Source organism: Hemitrygon akajei, chromosome 8 (assembly GCF_048418815.1).
Source record: "Hemitrygon akajei chromosome 8, sHemAka1.3, whole genome shotgun sequence".
Classification (NCBI taxonomy): domain Eukaryota; kingdom Metazoa; phylum Chordata; class Chondrichthyes; order Myliobatiformes; family Dasyatidae; genus Hemitrygon; species Hemitrygon akajei.
The window spans coordinates 7,863,208-7,876,230 of record NC_133131.1 but is presented as its reverse complement, the minus strand read 5'-3'; the positions used below and the strand labels follow the sequence as shown (position 1 = coordinate 7,876,230).

General features: G+C 40.3%; 1 protein-coding gene across 2 annotated transcripts in view; it reads left to right on the top strand.

The window, feature by feature from the left end:
* The window catches only part of LOC140731599 (clathrin heavy chain 1), an 89,066-nt gene that overhangs the window by 30,575 nt on the left and 45,468 nt on the right, over positions 1–13,023 (top strand). For both annotated transcript variants that reach the window (XM_073053148.1, XM_073053146.1), the window contains exons 4-11: positions 2,260–2,528; positions 3,058–3,219; positions 4,445–4,558; positions 5,494–5,667; positions 8,399–8,596; positions 10,143–10,343; positions 11,558–11,710; positions 12,364–12,486. In XM_073053148.1, the coding sequence (XP_072909249.1) occupies positions 2,260–2,528; positions 3,058–3,219; positions 4,445–4,558; positions 5,494–5,667; positions 8,399–8,596; positions 10,143–10,343; positions 11,558–11,710; positions 12,364–12,486 (1,394 nt within the window). The remainder of the gene's footprint in view (positions 1–2,259; positions 2,529–3,057; positions 3,220–4,444; positions 4,559–5,493; positions 5,668–8,398; positions 8,597–10,142; positions 10,344–11,557; positions 11,711–12,363; positions 12,487–13,023) is intronic.

Genomic DNA, 13,023 nt, shown 5'->3' with positions numbered 1-13,023 from the left:
GCAATGCTTGTGCTGTACACAAATCCTTAAGTTTGAAATTGGATCTACCATGCCTGAGATGCAGGTGTTGCAAACAAGTAGTGTTTAAGAATAAAATGCAACTAACTGTAACCTTTTTAATGGTATCTGAAATTAAGAAACAATTTATTTGATTTTTAACTTTTTGGTTGAACTTAAATATTCAAATTAAGATCAGCTTTAAAAATCATGCTTTTCTCTAATTTCTTATAGCAACCCCTCCCCCCCCCAACCCCAGCAATTATTTTTGGGAATTTTCTTGCTCTCTTTCTTCTCACCTGCCCATTATCTCTCTGGTAACCCTCGTTCCCTTTCTCCCATGGTCCATTCTCGTCTTTCAGATTCCTCCTTCAGTCTTTCACCTATTCCATCTTTCCCTCCAGCTTCTCCACGTTATCTTCTTCTCCCTCCCCCCCCCCCCCCCACCCATCACCTGCCAGCTTGTGCTCTTTTCCTCTCTTCCTAGCCCACTTTTTCCTGGCTTTGTTCCCCCTTTCCAGTTCTGATGAAGGGTTTCTGCTGGAAAGGCTGTTTATTTCCCTCATAGATGCTGCCAGACTGGCTGAGTTTCTCTAGTATTTTGTATGTTGCTCTTAAAATCCATTTGTTTTGTGCAGAATATTTCATGCTGACTTTCTGCAGGGATTCAAGGTATTGGAAATTGGAATTACCGTCTGCTCACTTAACAGTACAATTGTGGAAGGTGTAGTTGTGGCACACACTTGAAACACTTGGAGGATACAGATGATATGTGCACCATGTAGTTCATTCAAATCTTCATCTAACTTTTTATGATGCCTAATATCTGGTTTTTACTGATTCAATTACTTTTTCTTTACTGCTTACTTTGTATAAGTAGATGGTGAGTTTTTTTAAAAAAAGAAATCAAACTCCGGTTACTGGTCCCGTTTGTAAATATATAATTTCCTTATTAGATCCTGACCAACTTCACATTTCAGAACTGAGATTCTGAAATGTAGTGCTCGCATCGCAAAGTTGGAAGCTCTGAACTTCTGCTTCAAAAGTGACCAGTCTGGACTTGCATTTGTAGTTTGACTATATCTTTTACACTTTAGCATAATTAATGAATTAGCTTAGCCTTGGCCAACTGCAGTTTGAATCTCCACCTTTGCAACTATGTAAAGCTGGAGAACTTATCTGGAAATAATTGAGTAAAATGCACACTTTTTATATTTAAAAAAAAAAGTAAACACTTTGGGTAAGATTTTTGAATGAAAAATTGGTTGTATTGGGAATGTGTGGCCAGAATTAATTTTGATTTCAAACTTTTTGGAGCTCACCAGTGTGACTTTAGGGCATTTAAAAAAAAATTAATGAAGTCTGAATTCTAAAATCTAAGTGTATAAATGCAATTTGCACTTTATGAACTGGACCAGAATGGAGCTTTTAAGTCTAAATTTTGCATCTTGATTGGCAGTGTTGTGTATCTGAATATTTGGGATGGGAACAAACAAAATTGGGAGTTTCCCTCCTTTTTGGCCATTAATGTGTTTGTAGAACTGGGAAGTTCTAATAGCCTTTTGACCACAATTGGGTAGATGTAGTTCTTTATGTAATCGATTTATCTTCAATTGCTAAATAGTCTACTAGTGAAGATCAAAACTTGTCTAGTGTTTTGAATTCTGAATGGGTGAGTGGAATTCCTAATTAGTGTTGAATTGTGGGTGAGTTTTGGGTCATTTTACTTCAAAGTGATTCAGGATTCTGGGAATGTATGATTGTTCTAATCTTGTAAACCTTGGTCCATGTCACTTAAAAAAGTGTTTTTTAAAAAAATGTAGAAAAACTGTAGCATCATTGCAAGTGCTGGTTGTAGATGTTCCCATCCTTGAGTGGTGTGGTTTGTTCTAGAAATGCATACAGATGAATGTCTGTCTGGTTTAGGCCTGTCACCATTCACATGTAATGCAATCTTGTAAAAGGTGCATCTTTTTACAATAAATATTACATTGCTCAATACCTTTATTTCACACCTCTGTTACAAAGCTTTCAAAGATGATGAGTCAGTCCTGGAGGTTCTTCACTTAAACTGCTAACCAATTTGAAAACTAAAATTTATCATTCGGCATCCTTTAGTTTAAGAATGTGCAGCTGACCTAGTGGTAATAAATTGTGGCATTAAATTAAGGTGTGGTGTGGAGAGCAGAATAAAGATGGTTGAGCAATTCGGCAGTAACTTGATCTTGACTTTGGATTAATGAATCATTCAAATTCCTACAGCTGGCAAAACATTGCAAATTTTTAACATTGAAATGAAAAGTAAAATGAAGGCTCACACGATGGTGGACGATGTCACTTTCTGGAAGTGGATCTCTCTGAACACAATTGCCCTGGTGACTGACACTGCTGTCTATCACTGGAGTATGGAGGGGGAGTCTCAGCCGATGAAGGTCTTTGACAGACACTCCAGTCTAGCAGGCTGCCAGATCATTAATTATCGGACTGATGCCAAGCAGAAGTGGCTACTCCTTATTGGTATATCTGCTCAGGTATGCTCATCTTTTTTAACCACACACTCATACTTTTTGTCCTGTATGGGCATAATTATTTCCATGAACAGGCCTGTTGAAAGTTTGTTCAATTGTCTCAATTTCAAAGGTGGGGTGATGGTAGTGTTATACTTGGTGTAAATTTGTATTGAAGCTTGCTGTAATGTTACTTTAATGAATAACATTGATTTAAGACAAATTAAACCTTTGTTTTAGAAGCAACAGCTAGTAGAGAATGGAGAACCTGAAAGAGATTGTTGTCATGGATTGGAAATGCATATGTGAGGTTTGAGCTACCGTAGTTTTGTATTTCCATACAGAAGTCCCTGCATGGTGGTTTTCATTTAAAATTTTGACTCTCGGGTACCACAGCAATAGCACGACACTACTTCAGTTCAATTCTGGCACAGTCTGAAAAGTTTGTACAGTTAGTTAGTTCCAGTGCACGAAGGGTTTACTGTACATGCTAGTCTTCATCAAACTTGCGGGCATAATCGGTTGGAAACTTAAGCTGCTCTTCTATTTACAGCAAAACAGAGTAGTGGGTGCAATGCAGCTCTACTCTCTGGATCGGAAAGTGTCTCAGCCGATTGAAGGTCACGCAGCAGCGTTTGCGCAATTCAAGATGGAAGGGAATGCAGAAGAGTCAACACTGTTCTGCTTTGCTGTAAGAGGCCAGGCTGGTGGAAAGGTGAGTCCACTGCATGTAGTAGTAGGTCTCCATAGCATAATAGTCTTTCCCCAATTAACTGGGTAATTGCTGCTGTTCAAAATATTTCAATTGTCCCTCTGAAGTCTAAATGTGCTGAAGAAGCTGGCAAGAAATTTATTACCAGCTCCAAACCAATTTGCTACCTAATCCGTCCATGGTTGGCTATGTTGCTGGCAGTTGCAAGGCTGTAAATACTAGCATCTACGGCAAAAGAAAAATAGAGGTACTCAGGCTAAGCAGCAATGGAGAAGATAGGGGGGCTGGCGGTGGGGGTAGTTGAACAGTGCCAGGCGGTCAGGCATTCCTGTCTTTGCCGTTAAAATTTGACCTACTTTCTACAAGCTGCTTCTGCATGCAACTTTGCAAGTGCTAATCTTGAGCTGAGCTTGCCCAGGGAAAGATGGTTCTAAAAATCCTAGTCAAGAACCTACCTCAAAGCAAAAAAAAAACAAACTGCAACTGCTGGAGGAGCTCTCACTCAAGGAGCATCTGGGAAGAAAATGGGATAGTTGACATTTTGAGTCAAGACCCTACATCAGGACATGGTAAAATCCTTCTCCTCCCCCCCCCCCCCCCCCCCATTTGCTGCTTAACCTGAGTTCCTCTACTTTTTTTTTTTCTTTTGCTGTAGATCCCAGTATTTGCAGTGTTGTCTCAAGCAGCTTAAAAGTTTAACTGGTAGGGTTGGCAGTTCCATCCTTCTCATCCTTATCAGCCAGCATATTAACAAAATCTGATACCCTTACTAGTCTGCATAACATTCACTCCAGGTGCCTAATTCAATGCTTGACTGTAGTGTGTTGAGGATCTCAGTAAGGTGAGCTTGAAGGATACCTAAATCTCATTGTACTTTTAGTTCTGGAACACGGAACAGTGCAGGCCCTTTAGCCCCTAATGTGCCAATCTTTGAAACTACTTGAAGGTCAATCTAACCCTTCCATCCCACATCACCCTCCATTTCTTTCATTCATGTGCCTACTATAGCCTTCTGTGGGTTAAATAATTCTGTATCCAGCAATATAAAGATAACTAGAAATTTCTGACAGTAACAAAGCTTTCAATACACTTCCATTTTTGGATTAATTTGTGCAAAATGCTTTTGATGTCCAACAATGTCTGGTCCAGCAGCTTGATTCAATAGATTGACTTGTAATGCTTAATTATCTACCTGTATGTATGCTGTTAATATTACTGTTTCCTTTAGCTTCACATCATCGAAGTGGGTACCCCTCCAACAGGGAATCAGCCTTTTGCCAAGAAAGCAGTGGATGTCTTCTTCCCACCAGAAGCACAGAATGACTTTCCTGTTGCGATGCAGGTATTTGTTCTTTCATTGTTTTTTTTTTCTTTTTATAAAAAAGGTAGCAGCACTTTTCCTATCCTATTTCAGGAGTAAACTGTAAAAGTTAAATAATGCCCCCTTCCCTGTGAATTGGACTGTTGAACTTTGCACTGGGGGCTGGATGTTGGCTTGAGGAAGCAAGTTCTTAGCACGTTGTAATTCCTGGTTTGTTTTGAGGTTGGAGTTTTTACTGCACCTGTTGACCACTCAACCCAATAACCCCTCCCCCAACCTTCTCATCACTAAAAATGGTCTTAAAGTATTGCAGACTATATGTACTAATTCTTTGTGTGGTCTTGGATTTTATTTTAAATTTGAAACAGATTTTTATCACTGATATGTAGTACCTTGTGAAATTTGTTATTTTGCAGTGGTAGTCCAGTGTAATACATAGAATCTATAAATTAGAATAAGGAATATATAGCACAGAAGGAGAGCAAAAAATAGAGAGGTAATGTTCATTATCTGTTCAGAAATCTGATAGCAGAGGGAAGAAGCTGTTCCTAAAATGTTGAGTTTGTCTTGGGGCTCCTGTATCTCCTCTGGTAGTAATGGGAAGAGGACATTTCCTGAATGGTGGCATCCTTAATGACGGATGTTGCTTCTTTCTTTCTTTTCTTTTTAGGCATTACTTTTTGCAGAAGTTGTTGCATGTATATATTGCTGTAGAGTGAAAACTTTGACACTTGAGTCCTTGTTTCATATTGATTGGTGCAAAGTGTAAATCAGCACAAACATAGTTAAGGTAATTTAGAACGTTCATTAATTTCAAGTTGCTGTTAGCAGCATCCGAACTCTGACAAATTACTGGTAAATAATGAGAATTTGAAGGTAGCAGGTCCCAAAACCAGTGCATTAAAGTTTTAATTATTTCAGTATGAAATTAATCCCACTTTCTTTTCTATTTCAAGATAAGCACGAAACATGATGTTGTCTTCCTGATCACTAAATATGGATATATCCACTTGTATGATTTGGAGACTGGTACCTGCATCTACATGAACAGGATTAGTGGAGAGACCATTTTTGTCACGGCAGGACACGATGCTACTTCTGGGATAATTGGAGTGAACAGAAAGGGCCAGGTACACTGATATACAAACTAGTTCAAAGATGGCAGTTCATGCACATCAATTGTACATCAATTGTATAACAATTTCTAATCTTCTATGTCAAGTTTCAGTTTTAAATCCAAACTGCTCTGTTACCTTTGCACAGATATGGATGCCATTTGATTACATCAAAGTAAGCAAATGCTGCAGTGTAAAACTGGGGTCTAATGTTTTAGAATGGGTCATGTACCATTAGACTCTGAAATATTCCAGGCTGCACAATTCATACCTGCACTGATTTGCCACACATTGATATATCCCTGCGCTTAATTTGTTGTAGGGTATTTCTATGGTCTTGTGATCAGTTGATATAGGAGCAGAATTGGGCCATTCAACCCATCAAGTCTGCTTTACCATTCTGTCGTGACTGATTTATTATTCCTCTCAACCCCAATATCCTACCTTCCCTCTGTACGTAACCTTTGCCCTCACTAGTCAAGGACCTATCAACTTCCATTTTAAATGTACCCAATGACTTGGCTTGCATAGCCATCTGTGTCAATAAATTCCACAGATTCAGCACCCTCTGGCTAAGGAAATGTTTTCATCATTTTTTTTCTATGAAGGCCCTCTTATTCTGAGGCTGTGCCCTATGATCCTAGACTCCTCCCTTCCCCCCCCCCCCATAGGAAATATCCTCTCCACATCCACTCCATCTAAGCCTTTCAACATTCAATAGATTTCAGTGAGATCCACCCTCCTACTAAACTCTTAACTACAGACACAGCTGTTAAACTCTCCTCATATGTTAACCTCTTTCATTGCTGGGATCATTGTGAATTCCACACCCCCAACCCCAGGACCTCTGCAATGCCGGCATCTTTTATGTAAGGGATCCAAAACTGCCTACAGTACTGAAAGTCTGACATCAAGCAAATGTTGACTTTCTAGACTGCTTTCCAAAAGCCATTCCTCTCTGCTGTCTGTAAACAGACTTTTCTAGTTGTCCTAGGCCTGAATAACAAAGATTGGCAATTGTTGACCTGCCAAATCAAATGGGTCTTTGCAACTTTGGGATCACCACCTTCACAGTGGGACCCTGCATTGTACATGTTCCTGCAGCTCCAAGAGCTAGAAGTCCCACCCGTAATGGGTGAAAAACCTGCCCAATGGTGGGTACTTCCTGGCTTAACTGTCTCAACTTTCAACATTTGAATGCGCAAAGCAAATATATTAAATTTCACTTTCGCTTCCTGTTGCTTTTCTGACATGTCAGTCCATGGCCTCGTCTGGGTAGCCTCCAACCTGATGGCGTGAAAATCGATTTCTCGAACTTCCGGTAATGGCCTTCCCTTTACCAGTTCCCCCTCCCACCTTATCTCCTTACCTGCCTATCGCCTTCCTCTGGTGCTCCTTCCCTTCCCTGTCTTCCAAGGCCTTCTATCCTCTATTATATTCTCCCTTCTCCAGCCCTGTATCTCTTTCACCAATCAATTTCCCAGCTCTTTATTTCACCAGCTTCCTGTCTCCCAGTTCCACCTATCACCTCCCACCTTGTACTACATCCCCCTCACCGCTTCCTGCTCTGACCTCTTATTACCCCCCTCCCCCACTGCTGCAGTTCTGATGAAGGGTTTCTGCCTGAAACATTGACTGTTTACTCTTTTCTATAAAAGTTGCCTGGCCTGCTGAGTCCCTCCAGCATTTTGTGTATGTTGCTTGGATTTTCAGCTTATGTAGATTTTCTTGTGTTTGAGTCTCTGAAGAATATTGATAATGGCTGGGCTCACCTGTCTTGTGAAGACACTGCCCAGGGGAAGGCAATGGCAGACCACTTCTATAGGAAAAAAAATCTGCCAAGAACAATCATGGTTGATGAGTTAACTTTTGTTTAAACCTTGAACTTGATGCATCTTGGAGTGATCTATAGAAAAGACTGATAAGAGCTTAAATTTTGAGCTTATTTATTGTATAAACTTTAACTATTAAGCAATTCATTGCTGTAGTGAGTTTTCCACTGAATACCAAGCAACCTGCTAACATAAAATCTGGAGTTTATTGCACTAGTCATCCCTGCTCATCCTGACCTTGAAGATATGTATGAGGGTGTGAAATTTTCTCACCTGACTTGTGTGCTGTGACTTGTAGCATATACTGTACCAGGTGGGCAAGTGCACATATAGGTTAAAACCAAAGACATTTCCCAGGTAATGGTCTCCAGAAGCTCAGGTGTGCTGTCATATTGAGTAAAGATGGATTTCTAGATATTAAGCCAAGCACCAGCAGATGGCTATTTGGTAGTTTTAATTTGTTCACCAAATGGAATGAGATGAATATTTTGCTGCTGGCCTTTTTACATTCCGTGTACGGGAATTCATTCCTTATTACAGGTTACCTATTGTAGGTTATATTTGGATTGTAATGCTATGCTTCCCTCAAATTATTTTCCACCGTTTAGTTTTAACTAGGTGTGCATCATTTACCTTCTCCCCAAATTAAAGTTGTCATTGCATATAAATTAAAATATCTGGACAGCTTTCTATTGATGAAATCCCATTTCATTAAATGTAGAAGAAACGAGTATCGTGATATTTGAGTAAAGAACAATAGGTTAACTTGAATGCCTTAAACCAGAGCAGATTCAACTAAGGGCAATCTCATTGTTCAAGAACTGTGTTAATAGTGAAGGTTTTATTGTTGCCATTAGTTTGTATTTGATTTTTTGGTACATAAAATAATTAAGCAATCATGTTTGTCTTTACAGGTGTTGTCAGTGTGTGTTGAGGAGGAGAACATCATTCCTTACATCACTAATGTATTGCAGAACCCAGATCTTGCTCTCCGCATGGCTGTGCGCAATAATCTGGCTGGGGCAGAGGAACTCTTTGCACGAAAGTTCAATGCTCTCTTTGCTCAGGGAAACTATTCTGAAGCGGCAAAAATAGCTGCAAATGCTCCAAAGGTAATGTTCAAAGTGAATTATCAAAGCACACCTGTTACCATGTATGACCTAGAGATTCACTTTCTTTCAGCCATACTCAATAAATCCAATTACCATAGAATCAATGAAAGTCTGCAGCCAGTGTGCAAAAGACTGCAGATACAAAAAGAAACAAATAATAAATAACAATAATTATTGCAAACCTGAGATGAAGAGTCCTTGTGGGAACAGTTCAGTGATGGAGCAGGTGAAGCTGAATAAAGTTATCCCCTCTGGTTCAGGAGCCTAATGGCTCAGGGATAATGACTGCTCCTGACCCTGGTGGTGAGAATCCTGGGGCTCCTGTGCCGCCTGGGGCAGTGGTGAGAGCAGAGCATGACCTGAGCGGTGGGAGTCACTGATGCTGGATGCTGCGTTCCTGTGACAATGCTCCATGAAGATGTGCTTAGTGATGGGAGGTGCTGTACTCATGATGGACTGGACCATATCCGCTACCTTTTGTAGGATTTTCCATTCAAGGGCATTGGTGTTTCCATACCAGGTTGTGATGCAGTAATCCAGTGACTATATTCTTGACCACGCATCCTTAGAAGTCTGTCAAAGTTTTAGATGTCATGCTGAACCTTTGCAAACTCCCAAGGAAGTGCAGGCACTGCCATGCTTTCTTTGTAATTGCACGTGTGCTGAGCCCAGGGTAAATCCTTTGAAATAATAAGTTATAGCTGCTGATCCTCCGATTTTAAAAATGGGCGCTTCTGGTTTCCTCCTGAAGTCAATAATCAGCTCCTTGGTCTTGCTGATGTAGAGTAACAGTTTGTTGTTGCACTGCTCAGCCAGATTTTCAATCTCACTCCTATATGCTAATTTGATTTGGCCTAAGACAGTGGCATTGCCACTAAACTTTAATATGGCATTGGAGCTGTGCTTAGCCAGTCAAGTGTAAAGCAAGTAGAACGGGGGGGGGGGGGCACTCTTGTGGTGCACTTCTGGTGGAGATGTTATCAATCCAAACTGACTGTGGTCTGCTCGTGGAACTGCTATGATCAATGTTTCTTTGTGGAGGAGGGGGTATATAGTGAAGGGAGAATATAATTGAACCTGATCAGTTTAAGTTGAGGAATGATCTCCTGGAAGTCTTGACTCCCGTCACTGGATCCCCTCTGTACTTGTTATCCTTGAGGCTACACTCCAACTCAACAGCAGGCATTTGTGCAGCATATAGTTGGTGTTAATATTATCTATCTCCTTCATCTCAATGATCTAAATTTAGTGATAGCATCAGTTTTAATCAAGGGGACATGGTGACTTCCATTTTGGTGATATCTTGAAGTATTTGCGGAGATGTTCAGAGCATGTTTTAACGAGTGGTAGTAGAGGCAAATGTGATAGAAGTATTTGAGGCTTTTAGGTAGGCATGTGAATGTGCAGAGAATGGAGTGAAATGGACATTGTATGGACAGTAGATTAATTTAGTTTACCACAAAATTGTGGTGTGAGGAGCCTGTACTGTTCTATTTCAGTTATCCATATTCTGGTCTTTGACTTTGTATTTGTCTTTTTAAAACAGGGTATCTTGCGCACTCCAGACACAATCAGGCGATTTCAGAGTGTTCCTGCTCAGCCTGGGCAAACCTCTCCTCTGCTTCAGTACTTTGGAATCCTGCTTGATCAAGGGCAGCTGAACAAATTTGAATCTTTGGAGCTTTGTCGGCCAGTGTTGCAGCAAGGTCGTAAGCAGTTGCTTGAGAAGTGGCTAAAAGAAGATAAGGTAACACTTCCTGCAAACAGATGGCATTCTGATTTTTGTTTCACTGCAGGCAGCAGTCCCTGTGCCCAGCAGATGCATTCAGTGCTCCAACAACAGCAAGCAAATGTCCTTGTGCATTGTCACATGGGAGTGGGAACCTTGGCAGAAAAGATCACTTGATGTTTACCTATGAAATTGCTTGGAGTGTTATGGGCTGAATGCCAGCAACTGGGACTAGCAGGGAGGATGTTGTGCCAGCATGGACCAGTTGGGCTGAAGGGCCTATTTGACACATGTAGCTAGCTAACCTTTGGGAATGAATGAGCTCAACTTTTTCCTACTTAAACTAAAATTGATACATATCTTTTTTGCACTAATATTTTTGTAATTTTTAAGTATTGAACTGTACTATTGCTGCAGAAAGAATTTATTGACATGCTCATATACTAGAGTACTTAGTACACCTCATTAATGCCAGTATCTAATCAGCCAATCATATGACAGCAGCTCATTGCATAAAAGCATGCAGACGTGGTCAAGAGGTTCAGTTGTTCAGACCAAGCATCAGAATGGTCCCAAGTGACTTTTAGCCTTGGAGTGATTGGTGCCTGGCAACTGGTTTGAATATCTCAGAAGCTGCTAATCTGGCATTTTTGTGAACAGCAGTCTCTAGAGTTTAGAGAATAGTGTGGAAAAACAAAAAAGCATCCAGTGAGCAGCATTTCTGTGGGTGAAAACACCATGTTAATGACAAGGAGAATGCCCAGACTGGTTCAAGCTGACAGGAAGGTGACAGTAACTCAGATAACCACGAGCAGAAGAGCTTCTCTGAATGCACAACACGCAAGCTGTAGTGAATGGGCTACAGCAGCAGGTGGTCTCCAACATGTACTTACTGGCCACTGTATTAGGGACAGGAGGTACAGAATAAAGTGGCCACTGATTATATGTCAGTGATAATAAACCTAATTCTGACTGAATTGAAGCGAGCGTTTTGCATATCTATACTTGCTCCTTGTGCTTGTTACATTGAAAATTTGGTCCTTAGTTAACCTAAAAGCTGTCCATTGTACCCTGTTTATTGCTGCTGTTAAGTGATCAGACTTTGAAACCCATCAGTAGGATGGGGTTTAAACTTAGCTTACTGATTTTAGGTTGTTCAACATGTTTTTGACAAGTAAATTCAAGTTTTGCTCTAGTACATAAAACATAATTTGTTAACTTTATTTCTGCAGCTGGAATGCTCAGAGGAACTTGGAGACATTGTGAAATCTGTGGACCCCACTCTGGCCCTGAGTGTCTACTTAAGGGCAAATGTCCCCAATAAGGTGATCCAGTGTTTTGCTGAAACTGGTCAATTCCAGAAGATTGTTCTGTATGCCAAGAAGGTAGGTTACGTTTAAAAAGCAATTCAGTGATTTGCTTACAGCAGTGTTAGGACTAATGAATGGGTTTCTCATTTAGAGCATGTTAAGCCTGCATTCAAGCTTTATAAAAATCTACTCTTTCCACTTCTTGAAATGGATTTCATGTTTTCAGTTTTGGGAGCTGAATTGGACCTGGTTTGTTTAGTTCATGTGATTCTGTTTACATGGGGTGCACAGTAGGCTATGACTCTGAGGGTGCTCTGCTCTCTAAGATCATGCATTGCCTTTTCCCTTGCCTCTTTTTTTTTCTGCAACCACTAATCTATTATTTTCTTTGGGATTACTTTCAAGATACTTTAAAGATTGCAGTCACTACTTTACTCTAACCCTGTTTCACTATACTTCGTCTCGTGTCACTTCCTATGGCCGTGTATGTGGAATTATCTTCTGGGTTACTTTCACAAGCTGGTTTATTTTCCATTAATTGGATAGATTTTGCTGCAGTTGATTTGCATTTCAGCATATTAGCACAAACCACAAAGTAAGTCCATACTTTACTGCATCTTGAGAAATCAAAATGTTGAACAGACAGAAATACAGAATCTATTTTGACTGCTACCAGGACACAGGATTACCTTTCACATTTTGTTAAAATTTCAATGGTCTTTCTTTAGGTTGGATACTCACCAGACTGGATCTTTCTACTGAGAAATGTGATGAGAGTTGGGCCTGATCAGGGGCTTCAGTTTGCTCAAATGTTGGTTCAGGATGAAGAGCCTCTTGCTGACATCACCCAGGTGAGAATTTGGTTTTTGTCCTTACCTGAATTTAGGAGCATATATTTAAATGCATTGTAACATTGGAATGAAAGGTCTTGTGCTGAAACCTTTCCCAACTTAATTCAAATCATCTGTTCAAGCTGCTGCTGGGCTTAGCTGTTTTTGAGTGGCTTTCTAGCACCTGTCTTCCTGACTAGCAAATTCCATTGCTGTTGAATCATATAGTGTTCAGTGAAAGGAGCTCTTTTGGTTCTGCAGGATGTTTATTGTGCAGTCAGGTTCAAGAACAATGGAGTATTGACGGGTTCATGGCTAAACGTGAACCGAAAATTTTTGGTGACTTGTGACAAGTAAAGCTGCATTTTGTTATTACTGGTGCAGAGTGACATGTGAGGCTGTGGTTGATTATCTATCCTTTTAGAGAGAGAGATATAAGAATTCATAATACTTTGTCACAGACTCACTCAGTCTCTGTTCTGGAGGAGCTCAGCAGTTCAGGCAGCATTGATGGAAAAGAATAAGTTATGCTGGAGACTTTGTCAGGTGGCAACTGAA